At 36.5% G+C, this 20120-nt stretch overlaps 1 protein-coding gene across 1 annotated transcript in view; it reads right to left on the reverse strand.

Moving 5' to 3' along the window:
- The window catches only part of LOC129514498 (netrin receptor DCC), a gene marked incomplete at its 5' end in the record, with an annotated part of 702567 nt that overhangs the window by 30985 nt on the left and 651462 nt on the right, over positions 1-20120 (reverse strand). Inside the window, one exon of the mRNA XM_055333118.1 lies at positions 8481-8636. Coding sequence (XP_055189093.1) covers positions 8481-8636 — 156 coding nt within the window. The remainder of the gene's footprint in view (positions 1-8480; positions 8637-20120) is intronic.

The following is a 20120-nucleotide window of genomic DNA, read 5'->3' on the forward strand; positions in this document are numbered from 1 at the left end:
TGTAACCAAGACAGCCAACTGGAGAGAACTCTGGCAAGAAGAATTTAACCGAAGCAAGCACGTTATCTCTAAGCTAGAAAGTCCTATCATGGAGGGGAGGGGCACATGCATGCAAAATATCAGGGTTAAAAGGTTGGGCTGCAAGGAAAACATTAAGAGAAGTCCTTGGTGGGACACCTGGGGGGCTCAGCAGTTGAGCATCTGCCTTTGGCTCCGGGGGTCCGGGTTCAAGTCCCACACTGGGCTCCCCACAGGGAGCCTGCTTCTCCCTCTGCCTGTGTCTCTGCCTCTCTCTCTGTGTGTGTCTCTCATTAATAAATAAATAAAATCTAAAAAAAATAAATAAATTAAATAAAAAAAAAGAAGTCCTTGGTGATATGGGTTCTCAAATAAGGGCAGAAGGGATGGGGCTTCAGGTAGGTGTTTATAAGGAGCTAAATTGCAAGAATATAGAGGAGAGGGTGGTACCTGGCTGGGTCAGTCAGTAGAGCATGTGACTTTGGATCTCGGGGCTGTGAGTTCAAGCTCCACACTGGGCATAGAGATTACTTAAAACTAAAAAATAAAAAAATAAAAGGAGATAGAAACAGCTATTTCTGTATTCAGTCAAGACTGTGTAATTTGAATAACAAGAACACCTGTTTCTCTCTCCTTTCTATTCTTAGGGGTGCCTGGATGGCTCAGTCAGAGGAGCATACAACTCTTGATCTCAGGGTCACTAAGTCTGAGCCCCACATCGGATGTAGAGATTACAAACAAACAAACAAATAAAATTTTAAAGGTTGTATAAGTAGATGGTTGACAGCATAGTTTTAGAGGCAAAGAAAATTATGCTGGTTTTACTCTGGACTCATATTTAACCTAAAGGAAAAAATGAACAACGGTCCGTATCCAAGTAAAAACACAGTATCTCTTAGCTCTACATCAGAGAGAAGCGGCTGCAGGAACCTATATCTGAGTCCCTCTTTATTACCAATGGGCCAGTTTTATTGCATGTTCATATCACCATATTAAAAACATCTTTCTAAAGAAAAGAAATAAATTTCATAATTTTCCATAGAAATTTGCCTTAAGTAATTCTATTGAGGATAGATTGTAGTAAATCCATATCGTATTTTAAAAATTGCTTCAGCCATTAAAGAAATAGTAACATACTATGTGATGTGCATCTTTATTCCTTCCTTCATATTTTCCCTTTTCTATTTCTTCTACATTTTTTTGAAATGAAAAGACCAATGTTAAAATATTATTGTGATATTAAACTTAATAAAATCAACATGCATTTTTTAGTCTTCTAAAATTTAGTTTCAAAAACCTCAGGTTTCACGAAAGTTTTGATGACATCATGGAACATTTTGGGGCCCCTCCCATTCCTTTCTCTTTAATGGCATTACTGACTAGCACCTCTAAAAACACAAATTCTCCATGTGCCCAGTCCTCCATCCCCAGGTCTTCAGGTGGTCCCCATGAATCCCAGTGGGAACACACTTGAGTAATGGTAGCTCAACACAGATGGACCAGCTTTTTGGCAAAATCAAACCTTAGTACCATACATAATAGAAAGGAAAGTTCCTAATCTAATGTGCTAGGTGGGAATGGGAGACTAAACACATTGCTAATCCATGAAGGACTATTTCTGTTTTGTTGAAAAATGATAAGCTTCCTAACATCTAATACAAGGTACAGATTCTTTCCATAGATAATTCACAATTCTTATATTTTATGTGGAGCAAAAAAAATAAAAAAATAAAAGATTCTTTTCAGAACTTGTTGACCTTTGAGGCAGCCAAAACTCTTAAACACAACAACCACAGTTTCACTGGACAAAAGCCCTCATGTCGGATAAACCCATTTGCCAGTTCAGCTGCCAGCTTCAGGACACCTAGGTGAAACAAACTGGCTCAGTGACACGGTATTTCAGAGCTTGGAAAACAAAGGAAACCTCCCTTTGCCCACAAAACACAGCCTTTTTGCAATTCAAAAAGCAGAGTGAGAATCAAGTAAGTGCTGGCAGGGCCCTCGTTTTCAAATGATGAAATAGTGGGAATCCATTGTACAAATAGAGTACAATTACACAGCAGAGTCAAATTTCAAGGCACTTTATACCAATTAATGTCAACACATAAATAATTGCTACAGAACAACTGGCAAAAATATTGCAAAAATGGAAATGAAGATTTTTCTTCTACCTCAAATTGTGGAATTTGAAAGAAAGATAGCATGCCAGTATCTGTGTTCAAAGACTTTGAGACATGAACACTCTAGGAACCCAATTCACTCATTAATCTCAGAACAAACAATTGTGCAACATTCCTGAATGAACTCAGCTCCCCAAGTGTGCATTTTTGCATAGACCCTAGAGAGAAAGTCATTGACTCTACTGTGCTGGTAATTCTATCTAGGCCAAGTCCCATTTATTGTTTGATTTCCAGTTTGGGAGATGGTTGGGACAGAAAAATATCATGGGTGAGGTTGACCAGCTTTCTCACTAAAGCAATACCCAAACTGAAAGGAATGGTAAAAATCATCTAACCTCTACTTTTTACCTGTTTCAAAGATGAAGAAATGGGCACACCAAGTTTATAGTGACTTGTAGAAATGGGACCTCAAGACTATCTACTGGTTGAAGTTTTCAAAATATAGTAGCACTGTTTCTTGTTCCCTGGGGACAGATTGCCTGTTGAGCTAAGAGCAGAACTACAGTTTATTAGTAGGAAAAGGAGGTGTTTGGCCATCAGGTCTACATAAATCTTTATCAGTGGGTCACCAAATGTGTGTAGTGGAAATGTACAATATCCTAGATCTTTCTTTTTCTTATGATAGGAGAGAAATTCAGCTTTATTTGTGGCTTTCAGAAAGGAGCAGGTCTTTGGGAGCAGAGTTTTAGTGATTCATTTCTTGTGCAACTCAAAGGTCTTTCAGATAACTTTGGAGGAAGGAGAGTCTCCACACTGGGCACAGATTTTTCTTTTTGTGTGACTTTCGTTGTTTCTCAAGATAACTAATAAGACATCTCCAGCCAGAGTCATGAAATGTTTTCTGCTTGAGAAAGAACAGGGATGTTTAGTGTTCTCCAAGGCATTTAGAAACCGATACTGAATGGCTAGAAGTTAACTGGTTCTGACAGTGATTTAGAGATTATTTGGTTTCCTAGAAAAGAGGGTGCTTATTTCTCTTCCTTTTCTAAGTAATCACGTGGAAACATATATTAGTTCCTATTTCTTTTACACTGTACATACTCAACAATATCTTGATGTATTACTGAATATATATTTTAAAAATCTGTGAAATCTTGGCCAGGAGTGGTATGTCCATATCTTTTGATTTTAGATCAAGTTCAAAAATTAAGCTAAGCACTCTCTAGGAATCCCCTATATAACTTTATATACTAGTTATACTATAGATTTTATATTTACATTATATATTATAGTTACTAACTACCTTTTATTTAATTATCCTTACTTTCAAAAGAAATCAACAAAATTTTATGTTACTAAAGAGACTAAATTGCTCTTTATTTCATTCATTTACTTATTTCTAATAGACTTTATCTTTTAAGAGCAATTTTAGGTTCACCATAAAACTGAGTGAAAGGTACAGAGATTTCCAGTATAATCTCTGCTTCCACATATACACAGCCTGCTCCACTATCAAAGTCCTGCACCAGAGTGAGGACTCTAACCACAGATATAAATAAATCTGTCGTACCTAACCACAAATAAAAACACATTTTTATCCTAGTTCATTTATTGTTCTTTGGCTTGTGCATGCATCACTCCAGTCTCTGCCTCTGTTGTCGCATGGCCATCTTCTCCTCTTACGTCTGAGTTTCTACTCTTAGAAGGATACAAGACATATTGGATTAGAGCCTATCCTGATTTAGCATGAACTCACCTTAACCTGGTAACATATGAAAAGCTCCTATGTCTAAATAGGGTCGCATTCACAGGTATTGGAGGTTAGAACCTCAACATATTTTGTGAGGAGACACAATTCTATTCATATTCATTCTGGCCCCCGGATATTCATGTCCTTAGAGGTCTAGGTCTATAAGACCTCTTCAGGCAGAGAGAGGACGGCCATGTGAAGGAGGCAGATATTGGAGTTATGGTGCCACAGCCAAAGGGTGCCTGGGACTACGAGAAGCTGAAAGAGGCAAAGATGGATCCAACTCTAGGGACTCTGGACCCTACAACACCTTGATTTTGGAGTTCTAGCCTCCAGAACTACGAGAGAATAAACTTCTTACGGACAGAATAAATTTCTGTCATTTTTAAGCACCTCGTTTATGGTACCTTAATATGGCAGCCTAAGAAACAAATACATCCACTGTGAAAAAAAAAAAAAAGAAAAATCTGCATAGACTCTGAGATGAGACATGGTGACACACATGAAGTCCTGACAGTGTATGGTAATCTATTATTTGTTTACAATTCACCCTTCACAACTTACCCAAGGTTACCCAGAGATAGTGATGGAACCAGGTTTTAAAATCAAAGTTCAGAGATTATGAAAGATTGGGAGAAATTGTTATGCTGGAAGTCCAAGGAATAGAGAATATTAAGAAAGAAGAAAGGGCCAGCAGTGTTTTTAAAATTTTTTCATTTATTTATTTATTCAAAATATATTAGATTTGGTTTTTACTGTAAAGCACACATATCAGGGCAAAGTGCTGCACACACAACTACAAATCACTTTTGGGGGAAAAGGCTATATATATATAAACCTGCAACTGCTTTAGTTATGCAGTCTCCATTTGAATCCACGCTGGCAAAGAAGTTCTGGCCCCTGAGAGGGGCTTCTTGATGGTGGCTGCCCCAGGTTTCTGCAGCCTCAGGCCTGGGCCTCTGTGAGACAAGGCCCCCCTGGGGTGGTGGCAGCCTGGAGCCTAGGAGGGCCTTTGCTCTCAGCAGGCTTGGGTCTCCCCAAGGTCAGCAAGGAGACATTCCTAATGAGATCGTCAAAACCTTGCAATCTTTGAGGATCTGAGGAGGTGGAAACTGCCAAAGACTTTCTTATCTTTTTCCTTTTATTATTTCTTAAAAGCACCTTCCCCAGCTCCCATGTGCCTGAGGCAGAGGACGCACGCAACCCAGTCACCAGACCTGCAGTCTTTCTTCCCTTTCCCTGTGAATTCTCTAGTTCACGTTGGATGGAGGATACATCCCTATCCTATTGATACTGAGCTTCTCCATGGACTGATTTGGGCCAATGAGGAAAGGAAAAAAAAATATGCTAGCTCATTTATTATTTTCTTTTTCATTGAAATTTAAAAATTTAACTTTTGGAATTATTATGTCTATGACTTAATGAGACAGTTTTGCCTGTTGCACAAATCAAGAGAGAAAGAAAAGAATAAATGGGATGCTGAGTTCTCAGGACACTATGCCTTTAAAAGAGAAAAAGAAATTCCAAGAATACAACATGAATAAAATAAAATAGTTCATCTCCTTAAACAAACAAACAAACATGGTGAACTTTGGCTTGACTTGGTCTTGTGTAGTGAAGAGATAAAGGTCATTCTACATATTCTTCTCACACTTCCTTTTAAAGCCAGAGAATAGGGTGAAATCAAAATAAAATAATAGATAGTGATTCGATGAGGGAAAAACTAAGCTAAAACTATAATCCTTTCTTTTGTGCTGGGGAGAGTTCATTTCAGAAGATGAAGAAGTGACTTGTGGGTTCTGAATTCTTTGACTGGAATCACCTTCCTACTTGTCCTAGGATTTAAAAATTTTTGGTTTCTGGACTTCCCACATCTTTCTGATTTAATTCTCTTCAATACGGTTTGGGAAACTATTCTTCCTTGGGTTTCTGCACACAACTCTATTCTGTAGACATGATGTGCCATGAGAAAAGAGAAAATAAATCTAATTCTCTCTTGGCAGATTTTTGATGCCTTTTAATTCTAACCTTGCTACATCTAGACGATTTATGATTTCTTAGAGCGGTCCCTGTTGGGTTGGAAAAAATATAGCTTACCTCACAAATATATTTTATTGCTGTTACCATCTTATCTATTACAAAACATCCTATCTCACATGAGCTGCTGAGTCACCTGTTCTTAACTAAGAGAAGAAAGCCATAAAATCAATTTTAAAATGCTATGCTTGAAGAAAAAAAAAAGTCAAATGGCATAAGAGAAACCACCAGGGTGTATATAATAGATTGAGAGTCTCTCTCCATACCCATTTTCCTTAGAACAAATGAAATACCACTTTCAGTATATAAAATCAATATACACAAATCAGTTACATTTATAGATGCTACCAATGAACTATCAGAAAGAGAAATTAAGAAAAATATCTAATTTAAAATTGTGTCAAAAAGAATAAAACACCTAGGAATAAATTTAACCAAGGAGGTAAAAGATCTTTACACTGAAAACTGTAAGACGTTGATGAAAGAAATTGAAGAAGACATAAATAAAAGGAAAGATATTCCATGCTCTTTGTTTGAAAGAATTAATATTGTTAAAATCTCCATACTACCAAAGTGATCTACAGAATCAATGCAATCCCTATCAAAATTCCAATGGCATTTTTCACAGAAATATAACAATCCCAAAATATGCACAGAACCAGAAAAGACCCCAAATAGCCAAATCGATAGAGAAAGAAGAGCAATCTGGAGGCATCACACTTCCTGATTTCAAACTATATTAGAAAGACCTGAAACTATAAAAGTCCTAGACGAAAAAATACGGGGTAATATTCTTGACATTGGTTTCGGCAATAACTTTTTGGATTTAACACCAAAAAGCAAAGACAACAAAAGTAAAAATAAACAAATGAGATTACATCAAATTAAAAAGTTCCTGTACAGCTAAAAGAAAACCATCAACAAAATGAAAAGCAATTTACAGAATGGGAAAAATATTTGCAAACCATATATCTGGCAAGGGATTAATATCCAAAATATGTAACACATTCACACAATACAATAGAAAGAAAATTGGATTAAAAAAGGTGCAGAACTGAATACACATTTTTAACAAAGAAGACATATAAATGGTCAGCAAATATGTGGAAAAGGTATTTGACCTTACTAATTATCAGGGAAATGCAAATCAAACCACAATGAGATATCCCCTCATATCTGTTAGAGTGGCTATCATCAAAAAGATGAGAGAAATGTTGGCAAGGATGTGGACAAAAGAAAACCCTTGTGCACTGTTTCCAACAGTGTAAACTGGTACAGCTACTATGGAAATCAGTATGAAGGTTCCTAAAAACATAAAAACAGAACTACTATATAATCCAGTAATGGCGCTTCTGGGTATTTACCCAAAGGAAATGAAAACGGTATCTTAAAGGCATAGACACGCTCCCATGCTCATTGGAGCATTATTCACAATAGTGAAGACATGGAATCAACTTAAGCATCCATCAACCGACGTATGGATGAAGAAGATGTGGCGTATATGCAATGGAATATTACTCAGCTATGAGAAAGAGGACCCCTTGCTGTTGGCAACAATATGGATGGACCTCGAGGGCATTATGTTAAATGAAATAATTCAGGAATAGAAAGACAAATATTATATGATATCACTTATACATAGAATCTAAAAAAGACAAACTCATAAAAATAGAGACTAGAATTGTGGTCACCAGGGCAGGGAGGTAGGGAAAAAAAGAGCGATGTTGGTCAAAGAGTACCAACTTTCAGTAATAAGATGAAGTTCTGGGCATCTAATGTACAGCATAATGATCACAGCTCATAATACTGTTTTATTTACTTGAACGTTGCTAAGAAAGTAGACTTAAAACATTCTCACCACAAAAGAGAAAGGGCAATTACGTGGCATGAGCGGGGCACTGTAGAAGTTTACGGTGGTAATCACTTTGTACTACATAAGCATAACCAGTCAACATCCTGTAAGTCTTAAATTTACACAATATTATATGTCAGCCATATCTCATTAAAATCAGAAAGATAAATAAACAAAACCAAAGGAGACACTCCTTTGGAAATCCCTTTCTCCAACAATTATTACTTAAAAATCAGAAGATATTGCTTAATGATTTAAGTAAAGAAAGCTAAAACATTCATTTAAGTTTTGGTTCATCGGGAATCAATGAGACACCTCTAAATATGACTAACAGACATTTACACAAGAATATGTTGGAGAACAGTCACTTGCTTATTAATTTCCTAGTTGACGGAACACATTAATTGTTGACACAAGCACCCGTCATATCATTGCTTTACTGAACCAGTTAACCTTTGTTTCCCACAGCTTCCCACATGGTCTGTGGAATGTTTCCGGGGAGAGACTCCCAGAGAATCAGTCCAAAAGCATGTGGTAGGATCCAAAGGACTGACTCTGCCCCAGTTCTGATCCAGGGCAGAGGCAAATCAGTTTTTCCAAGAGATGAGAATGTCAAAATGCTGTACTTTCAACGAGACATCCTTGGTTATTATTCATTTGTTCTTATTCATAGTAAAAAGAAAGGAAAATGCATTACACTGACTTTTTCCTGCTCCGAAACCTCGGTCCACTGACAGTGTAGGGAATGGCACAGGCCGGAGGGTAAACTGCGGGTGAGGGTATCCACATGTGGGAGACGGAAGGATTCCGGGGTACTGGGCACTTTCCAGGGTGGGCACAGGGATGGCACTCACGACAGCTGCAAAAACAAAGACATTGTTGTCATTACTATTATTTATCTTATGTAACCACAGAACAAGCCGAAAAGGAAAGGGCTAAGGTTTCACATCTCAAACCCATGCATGCTCTTCTTAGTACCGTGTTGGCCCCTTTACTTGCCTCTCTTTCTACAAAGTCTCTTTCTTACTTTAAAAGACAGCTCACTCCTCCAGTGGTTACTATAAGGCATAACCCTGAGATTTCAAACTTCCCAGGATTTCAAAGAAAGAAAGAATATATCAGGCCACCATAAAGCCACCTTAAGGCTCCCTGGTTTTTGTTTTGTTTTGTTTTTGCCTCTTTCTTTCTCCAAAGCAAGAACTATGGTGTTAGAAATGTTGGGTTGTTCAGAAACTGGATGTATTGTGTACAGTGGGCTATAGAAATGGGAATGTTCTGTTAATTCTGTGAAAGAATGTGATGCTCTTGAGAGATAGTCTGGAGAGAGAAAAGCAAGGTATAGTCTTAATCGTCATACTTAGGATTTTTATTTAAATGGAAAGAAAATGACTTCCAATAGCAAAACAGTACAGTTTAGTGACACATTAATTTTAATATAACTTAATGTTGTCTGGGAATATCAAACATTTTCAGTGATACTGGCTTAAACCCATAATGTATTTCCTAGGTGTATGGAGCATCATTCAATTCCATTATTCAATATCTATTAAATTATGTCACATTATAAAATATTTATTCTAATTGTAGTCTATCTTCACCTACATCATCTTACAAAATGTTTAGTATTGCCTACCTCTTATTAACAAAAAAATACAATTTAAACTAGCTACTGAAAAAAATTAAAAAAAATAAACTAGCTACTGGAATGAACTTCTGCAGTATATTTCTGTCCATTAGATTAAAAATGCCATTTCTATTATATGCATTATTTTTATTTAATTACATTCTAATACCAATTACCAGAGTTTAACATGAATGGGCATGCACATTTACCAAAGGAAAACCTTTCTTTTTATCATATGCTTCTTACTTAAGTAACTTCATCAGCATTGATACAGATTATAGTGCATTATTTTAAATTAGTTAGAAACAACGTATAGATTTAAACATTTTTTAATTACATTAAATATACAGCACTTTAAATCAAAAGGGCTGCTTTTAGTAAAATAGATTTTGAAGTTGCATTCTGGAATTTATTTTTCAGTGTATTTACAATACTCCTGGAAATGTAAAGACATTTTAATTAAATAATTTTAAAAAGTATTGGTTTCATAGTAAGGAATAGCTCTTTTAAGTAGGGTAAATTATGGGTGTTTTTCATGAATTGAATACAAATTCTAAAGATTTAAATAGAATAAAACATTTAAAAATTATATCGGTAACAGTGTAAGTGATATTTCAATGCTTCCAATCCTGTCATAATATGCGGTATTATATAAAGTATCTCTTGGTGGAAAAAAATTGCAGATGTATTTTATAATTACTCTGTAAGTCTTGGTAAAGCTTTTTATAGATGTACCTCTTAAAAATGAGAAAGCAAGTAACTTGAATGAGTAACAAATACTTTTAAAAGACAGGCAGTTTCTAAAATTTTTACTTCCAGCATAATTAGAGGACACTATCAAGCTAATTAAATATTATAAAAAATAACTTCAGATAAGAGTTCACAGTATGATTTTAGCACATAATTTTGGAAGTTCAAATTGAGTGACTGCTATAAAAATCTCATTTTGTAACACTCGCCCACACATATACGCAAACAAAGTTTCTCAGTGTTCAGATAAATAAAACACTGGAATAGAATTTATGCAAAATGTAATGTTCTTCCACAGATGTATGCAATTACTGTACAGAAAAAGCCTCATTCTTGTCATTAAATGATAAAATTCTAATAAAATCTTATTTTATACACTATTGTGCAGAGGTACTAATTATAATGTTAACTGAATACCAAAGAAAAAAAAATCCAGCAGTTAAACATAAACTTATGCTCACATAAGTTTATAATAATAGACAAATAATTTCAGTTTATAAACATATTGTATTGCAAAGAAATAAGATATATGATCAATAAAAGATAAAGATAGATGACATTTCTAATTATTCTGTTGGGAAAGTGAACTGTAGGTACTAGTTCAAAGAGAAACGTGTAAATTTTCCTCCATTAAACAGAAGCTTTCTTATGCATTTTGTAAATGGATGATGGTGGATATCAAATTGCTATGGTATTTCTATGCATTTGGATTTATTTATAAGAGTGGTATGCCAAAGATATAGCCTTCACAGGTATTTATAACAAACTGTTTTAAATGCTAAATTCAAAATGTTTGAGGTGCTACAAAGTTTTCTAAATTATTTTTGGGAAGAATTGAATGAAAATTTGATAATAAGTGTTATGTAGCACAATGTCTTATAAAGATATTTTATAAAGAGTAAATTGTGAATAAACAAACATATGAACAGACTCCAGAAAAAGGAAAAGAAAAGAAGATGACAGGGAAAATTGGAAAAAGAATCAGAGATTCAAGCCAGATATCAGCTAAAAAGATTATAAATTCCTTAAAGAAAGAGGTTATAATTTTGTAGTCTTTGTATCTCTCACACTACAGTGCTAGAGATGCTTCATGTTTTTCAAGTGAGTTAATCAGAAGGATTTTCTAGAAGTAATATTTAGAAATCTGTCATTTTAACCCACTGGAGACTCTTTAAGTGGTTTGATGTATCATTTAGTTTCCTGGGGTGTACAGTTACTATAGTAATAATAGTAATAATGATGGACTTGAAAACATTTCTAAGTCAGAGCCATATGATAACATAATGTCTATATTCAGAAAACTTAAACTCTCAATCTCCCAGGCAGTCAATTTAATGATTTTACCCATCTTATTGATCAAATGGGATCAATGCATAGTCTTTAATGTTGATTGCCAGATTGTAAAGCTGTCTTTGTGTTGACAATTTTTACCCATAAATAAATGTGACAATGATAGTTCCCTTAGATATAGAAGGCACCCACCCTACAAATTGTGCACATTTTTTATCAATGTTATTATTTGAACTTAACCAATATTTTATAATACATTTAGAAAAAGAATTGCCTAAATATCTCCTGGTTGGAGCTGAATAAACTTGAATGGAGAAACATAAAACAATTTGGCAAGTCACAGAATATAAAATCAGAGAACTAAAAGAACCCAAGAGACTGCATCTATATTCCAGTTCTAAGTCTTTCATTACTGAAGAAAGAAATTTTCCTTTCTAAGTTTTGCATTTTCACTACTGACCTGGGTACAAACGGCTCGCAAATAAAAAAAGTTCTTTAAAAAATAATAAATCTATTGTATGTTTCTGCATCTCAACAATTCCCATTGTTCCATTCCCTGACATGAAATAGAATAGTCTGTATTCCAAAGCTTTGTTTTTGAAGAATTTTATACATGATTCATTTCTAAAAGGGCACAGAAGTCTACACCTACTTATAAGACAGTTGTTGAAGAAATAATCATTCTAAAGTAAGTTGGATACAATACTACATATTAAAATGCCTTTTGGTATTTTTCTCCTACATGTCAGTTTTGAGAGCCAACCCCCCCCCCCACACACACACACTCTCTCTCTATTTCTTTCTCTCTCACACTACAGTTCAAAGCATTCACTACACTGCTATGTTTATGTAAAACAACTCAGAAACTGATATCATCAAGAATTTTCAATAAATCTTTGCACTGTGGCCAAATATGACAAGAAATCTGCTCTAACACAGCTTGCTGACAATTGAATTTATATCTCACACTGATGCACAAAGATTTTTCAAGAAGAAATTCCCTCACCAAATTACTTAGCTCTTTGAACAGGGCACATTGATATTGGAAAGCTTTTACAACATTCTTAAAAATGTTGGCACTAAATGCAACCTATAGGAAATCTAAAGTAGAGATTTCTTTTTTTAAGCTACAATTTTAAGAAATAAAGTCCTCTGTAGGTATCTCAACATGGTACTTGACAAAGTCTAGAGATATGTCAAAGGGGAGCAGAGCAGCAGAAAAATAAAAGCAAAGGTAATATTTTGAAGTGAAAAGAATTTAAGTTAAATGATTTCTCATTCTGCCTCTCCTTATCATGTCTTTTCTGCAATGACCTGTATATCATCTGGACTCTTTGGATATTTAGTGTCTAATGCCCTTGATAAATATTTTTATCTCCTTCACATTTACAGGTGTTCTTCAAGTAGTTGTCATGGAATATCCACAAACTCCACCAAAGTACCCCTTAGGAAAAGTCTGAGCATTCACAAATGTGTGTTCTGCAATGATTCTCAACATTATGGTAATAAGAGCCCAAGCAATGAGGTCAAACCGTCTGGGTTCATGATCTAGCTCTGGCACTTGGTAGTGAGTACATGTTAGAACCAGTATCTGAGATGCCTCTGATTGGGTCCCACTGCATGGTATTCACATCCTTGTGGATTTCCCTGCCACACTTCACCAGGGTTGGTCTGGTGACCAATGGAATGCAGCACAAATGCAGAAGAAATTCCACTTCCAAATTCAGGTAACAAAGAAAATATACAAATGGACAACAGACACATGAAAAAATGCTCAATATCACTTGGCATCAGGGAAATGCGAATCAAAACCACACTGGGATTCCACCTCACACAGGTCAGAATGGCTACAATGAACAATTCAAGAAACAGCAGATGTTGGCAAAGATGTGGAGAAAGGGGAACCCTCTTACATTGTCGGTGAAGTGCAAATTGGTACAGCCGCTCTGGAAAACAGCATTGAGGTTCCTCAAAAAGTTAAAAATAGAACTGCCCCACAACCCAGCAATTTATTATTTATTCAAAGGCTACAAACATAGTGATTCGAAAGGGCAACTTCACAACAATGTTTATAAGCAGCAGTGTCCACAAACAGTAGCCACAAAAGACAAAAGTCAGATGTCCAGCAACAGATGGACAGACAGAGAAGACACGGTGGATACAATGGAATATTACTCAGCCATCGGAAAGAAGGAAATCTCGCCATTTGCAACAACACGCATAGAACTAGAAGGTATTATGCTAAGAAAAATAAGTTAGTGAAAGACAAATACCATATGACTTCACTCCTAAGTGGAATTTAAGAAACAAAACAGATGAACATATAGGAAAGGGAAGAAATAATAAAATAATGTAAAAGCAGAGAGGGAGGAAAACCATAAGAGACTCTTAGTTACAGGACACAGACGAGTTGTTGGAGGTGGGAGGGAGATGGGGTAACTGGGTGATGGACACTAAGGAGGGCCCTGGATATAATGAGCACTGGGTATTATATGCATATAATGAGTTACTAAATTCTACCTCTGACACTAATAATACAGTATATGTTAATTAAATTGAATTTAAGCAGGAAATTTAAAAAAAAACCTCAAAACTTTGTTCTCTGAATGACATTGTTTTGTGAAAGCATTCATTAAAATTCGTTTTCCGATGTGAAAAAAAAAAGACATAAAAGAAAAAGATTGTCCTCTCTCTCTCTCTCTCTCTTTTAGATCACTCATCCTGGGCGAAGCCAGGAGTCGTGTCTTGAGGACATGCTGCAAACCTGTGGGCACAACAGAAGATGATGAGAAAATGAGTGATTGTTGTAAGTTGTTACATTTTGGAGGTAATGTGTTATGTGATAATAGATGACTATGCATAACCCAAATATGTTATTTAAGGTCACTGTTTCTCAATTTTCTCATTCTAAAGCGGAGATGATAAAAGTACCAACTTTATGGTGTGGCTGTGAGTATTCAAGAGATTATCCACAGAGAAGTACAGAAGAGTGGAGGGTCAGGAGTCAGCGCTTTAAAAATGCCGGTTGTTGTTATCAATCTGCAAAGATCCAACAGATCCTAAGATTGAGCCAAATTTCATGTAAAGGAAATGCTGTTTAAATTACCCCTTTTATAGGTTATATTACCTTAATCGTGGTGCTGGTTTCATGTATATATGCATATGTCCAAACTTATCAAATTGTGTACAATAAATATGCACAGTTTGTAAATATCAATTATACTCCAATAAATCTGCGAAAATTATTATACTCCAATAAATCTGCGAAAATTAACCCAAAATTTAGGGGTCCCTGGGTGGTGCAGTCAGTTAAGCATCTGATTCTTGATTTCAGGTCAGGTCATGAACTCAAGGTCATGAGATTGAGCCTAATGTCAGGCTCCGTGTGGACTCTGCTTAGGATTCTCTCTCTTTCTCTTTCTCTCTCTTCCATCTGTCCCTCCTCTTCCCTCAATAAATAAATCCCCAAAACCCCAAATTTAGGGGCACTTGGTGGCTCAATGGTTGAGCGTCTGCCTTTGGCTTAGGTTGTGATCCCGGGGTCCTGGGATCGAGTCCCACGTCGGGCTCCCTGCGTGGAGCCTGCTTCTCCCTCTGCCTGTGTCTCTGCCTCTCTCTCTGTGTCTCTCATGAATAAATAAATAAAATATTTTTAAAAAACCCCACAAAGTTTGAGATATGACCACTTAAAAGATAAACCAAATATTTCATCAAGATGCTGAAAATTATGGCCATAGCCAAAAATGTAATTAGTTCTATAAAAAGCCAAAACATCCTGTTTTAAATTCAAGTAAAGAGTTTAATACATGAAGAAGAGGTAACTAAATGATAGGGCTTTGTTTTTGTTTTTTAATGATTTTATTTATTTATTTGAGAGAAAGAACATGAGCAGGGGAGGAACAGAAGGAGAGGGAGAAGCAGACTCCCCTCTGAGCAGGGAGCCTGATGCTGGGCTTGACCCCAGGTCCCCGGGGTCATGACCTGAGCCAAAGGCAGATTCTTAACCCACTAAGCCACCCAGGTGCCCCTAAATGGTAGGTTTTAACTCAAATTTGAACCTGAGGGAAATATGATCCTAAAGTTTTTGAGATTAGATAGGACAATTCTTCCTGTGGCAGAGGAAAATAACTGGAATTATGATAATAAAACAAAATCTAGGTTCAGACTTTCATTGGGTCCTTATGAGCTAAGGGAAAGCCTCATTTATTTTGGCTTAGCCAGATTGAAAATGAGGTTTGATGTGGGTGACCGGACCAGGGTCTGCCGTAGGGTGACTATGGAGATGTCCTGAGATCAAACAGAATCCACTGTGAGCCTCCTACAGCCTGGCTCACGTCTATCTGACCCTACCCAACTGAAATTTTCTCAAATAAGAAATGGTTCTGGAGTCTGGAAATCTGAAATAGTACACAGTTGAGTGTATGTTTTGACACCATGAGTCTCAGACAAGATGAGACCACAGGAAAGGGAGCCTCTGATCTGGGTCCAGAGGAATCCTTTGAGAGGAGCTTGAGGCACCACACTGCTCCCTTTTCTTCAGACAGTGACTTTCTCGAGACACTAAGAGAACATCTGCCTTAGTCTTTTACAAGTGACCCCAGACTGCCCGACGAAAGCCTTACTCAGACGAGAAAGGTCCTGGAATCAAAGATGGTGTAGCCTGTTGTAGAAATCTCTAAGACAGTAGGAATTAAAGAAGAATTAGGTGACACAAATCTTAAAAAGTAAAGGATTCTTATTTTTCATATTGTTCTAGGAAAACTTTCCAAAAGCTATGTTTGTGTTCCTTTTGTAATCCATCATCCAAAATTCTCTACCTTTACCAATTCAACGGAAATACTCTTGATTATTACAGTATCTCTGAGAAGCCATATTTGCCTTGCAAAATCCTCCCTAATAACACAATTGTGTGGTCCCCAGAGGTACCATTTTGATCTTAACAGCCATATCTTGACCTTGTCTGCATAATCCTATTGACCTGCTGATTTTGATAATCCACTAGAATTACCAATCAATCAACAAATCATTTGCTTAAGGAACTACCAGGAAACAACCTCTGGGTTTTCATTCTCATTCATCAACAACTCTTATACAAAGCCATTTACACAGCCCTGTGGGAGCTAAGAGATACATAAAAAATACTGCCTCCTGCAGAAACTCACGGTAAGAGGAGGAATGAAGTATGCCATTCAAGACTCAAAGAACAAAAACTGATCTCAATAATGTAATGATCAAATTATTATTTGGAGTCACATACATATTAGACAATGACATCATTTCTAATGCAAATTTAAATGAGCTTTTAACTTTCTCTTTCTTTGCCACTGCCCCCCGCAATTCTGAATAGTTGGGAATTAGTATGTGTTGGTGTTTACGATGGTACTAGAACAGCAGTTTGCATTCATTACTCCTAAAAAAAGCACTCTTGGTTAGCTGTGGGCATTCACAGGGGCTGTAGGGGGATGGAATGAAGGCCAGTTCTAGAACCTGTAAAGCTGGGGACCAGTCTTAGGATACTGGTTTCTTATACCATGAATGCAAGGTTCACACAAGGATTCTTTTTTTTTTTTTTTTTTAAAGATGTTATTTATTTATTTGACAGAGCAAGCCAGAGAGAGAGCACGAGCAGAGGGGAGGAGCAGAGGCAGAAACAGACTCCCCACCAAGCAGGAAGCCTGATGAGACACTTGATCCCAGGACCCGGGGGTCATGACCTGAGCCAAAGGCAGACACTTAACTTACTGAGCCACCCAAGCACCCATCACACAAGGATTCTGACTTAGAATCAAATGTCTCAGAAGTGAGACTTATTCTCATATCTGGGTACAAGATGGCCTTCTGGTAGTAGAGCACCTCAATCCAACGGAACTCTCGTTTTTAAAATCTGCTTAAATAAATAAATGAATAAATAAATAAATAAATAAATAAATAAAATCTGCTTTTTCTTATGCAGCTTTACTTCACTTCTCAATATCTTCTCCAACCCACTGTTTGAGTTCTGCAATCAAGTGACTAAAGCAGGTGGTGGGAATGGGGGAAAAAAAAGAGTTGACTTTCAAAGGAAATGTTCTAGAAAGCCCCCAAACCAGTGGTCATAAGCAGTTCCTAAGCTATCACAAAAGCAAAACTGTATGATTTCCTTTGCATCACTTTTTCTACTAAATGCTTTGGGCTACTTTTCTGAGACTTCTTTTTTCCTTTAAAAGCTGATATTATGTCCCCACTCTGCCCCTCAAACATGTACAGGGAAACAGAAAAAAAAAAAAGGAAATTCAAGAGAATTCTGCTAACGAACTCTCGTACATTAAATTATCAGAATTTTCTAACTAATGCGATCTTGAGAGTCATCTGCTTCAATCTATATCCCTCCCAGTTCTGATTCCTGTCCTCTCCTCCTGCATTTTCCAGTTGAAAACACAGGCTAAAAATGAAAAGAGGATCCAAGGTCAAACAGATACTTATGTTCCATCAAGTAATAAAATAACTAGAAATGTAAGTCAATCTACATCTTTCCAGGAATTGCTCTCAGCCAAAGAAGTTGCTCATCCAAGATTATACCAAGCCTCTTTTGGGGATAACTCTGAAGGAAGATCCAGCACCAGAACAAGCCATAGGGTCAGCTGAAGCCGCCTTTGACTGCACCACCAGTTTGATCTCTCCCTCTTCCAAACTCTGCATCCCTTACCCTCACAGGTGTTATTCCAGAAAGCATTTGCTAATAAATTGCCTGTATTCAAAACTCTGTGTTGGTGTCTGATTCCTGGAAACCCAGCATCTGACTCTTATATACAAATTCAGGAAAGTTATACTTGATGCTTCTGATTTCTTGTAAGTAATTTCATTTGTAGTATAATTCTTTGGCCATTGTAAAAATAGTCAGCCTTTGCCTCCATTTTACAACAAAGCACACTGGATTGGAAAATCAAAATACCTGGGTTCTCTTGCCTGTGCCCTGGGTTGGTGTTTTCTCAAAAGCATTAGCTTACTTAGCTGTGAAATGTGTTCAGGGGTGAGGAGCAACATATGCCACATAATGTTTTCAACCAATAAGTTCACAAATCTTAGACAAATAAACAGATTTTGCACTCCAATGAAATTAAATACATTTCCCCATGGATTTTAAGAACGAAGAAGCACTTCAGATAGTCTATATTTGATCTGCTAATTTACATTTTATAGAGCATGATGAGAAATGTCAAGGAAGAGAGGAAAAGTAGTCTTACAAAACTAATGATTCTTAAGTGGAACAGCAAACATCTTCATACACGTGACTAGAAATCAGCATGGTGCTATGATGTGGTTTATACAAAACTCGATAGATAAGACTTGATAAATCTAAATAACTGCAAGTGGGGCCATCGGAAAATCTATCTACTATTCTACATGAAATCATTGCTCTGCCAAGATACAGGTCTACAATTTGCTCAGCAGAGCCATCTAAGGCATATCAATCACGCCAGTTGCAAAGAGCTTATTTTATTTATCAGAAAGCTTAAGAATTTATTTTAAAATCAACTTTGATTACATGTTGAAGTCATTTTCTTTCTTTAGATAGTTTTACCAACACGGAGCCTGGAGATGACAAAGAATATAATATGACAAAGTTAATTCAAAAGATATATTTTCTATCAACTCTTCATTTCTTATTGAAATTTTATTTAAGTGTAACACACATATTGAAAACTAGAATATTCGAAGAAGTGCTCAGTGGAATGCTTTGTAACCATCATCCAGGGCATGAAATAGGACATTATCAGAACTTGCCCCCATGGTCTCTTCTGGCCACTAATCGCCTCCCATCCAGAGTAACCTCATTCAGAATTCTAACCCCCTAGACTATTTTGCCTGCTTTTAAATTTTACGTAAGTTGAATGACACAGATGTGTTAGGTTTCTGTCTTAACAATCTTTTATCTCTGAGATCCTCCCTATCGTTTGTGGCATTTTAGTTCCTACATTTTCATTGCTGCATGGGTTTCCACCGTGTGAATATGTTACAATGTAATGAAGATGTGATATGAGGAGCACTATTGCCACACGCATTCTTGTATGTGTCTTTTACTGGATGTATTGTACATTTCTGCTGGGTATATAGCCAAGAGCAAAATAGGTATAAGGATGGGATTGCTGGGTCAGAGCATCTTTATGTAAAAATATTTAACTGTTTAAAATAATGTACCTGCAACATATAATAATTTTTAAAATAACAGCAAAATTAATTGCTGGTCATCTGAGGGTCCCCATTTCTGTAGAGTTAGACACTGACTACAAAGGATTGTTAGGATTGTTGTTTTAGGCAATAAAAAAGAGCAACTCAGAGCTCCAGGTGACAACATAAGGCAGCACAAAGTGATCGCCAGATCAAGCACAGGTTTGGGACGAGTCAGGCACCTTCAGGCTGGTGTGGCCATAGATGAGCACGGGTTTGGGGTTAATACTCTCAGAACCTTAGTCTTAATGTTTGTAGATTGGAGATGCTACTGTCGAAAAAATATTTTTAAAGAAAGGATATAAATAATACAAGGCGTGCAAGGCATCTTTATCCTTGGAAAAACAGTATATCATAGAAGTTAAGAGGTTGCCTAGGTGTGTCCTAAGAGTAAGTCAAGTCAGTAAGCTGTGTGAGTCTTTGTTTGCTATCTGTAAAGATCGAGATAATCTCACCACATAATAATATTAT

The sequence above is a fragment of the Nyctereutes procyonoides genome, unplaced genomic scaffold (genome assembly GCF_905146905.1).
Source record: "Nyctereutes procyonoides isolate TBG_1078 unplaced genomic scaffold, NYPRO_anot_genome, whole genome shotgun sequence".
Classification (NCBI taxonomy): domain Eukaryota; kingdom Metazoa; phylum Chordata; class Mammalia; order Carnivora; family Canidae; genus Nyctereutes; species Nyctereutes procyonoides.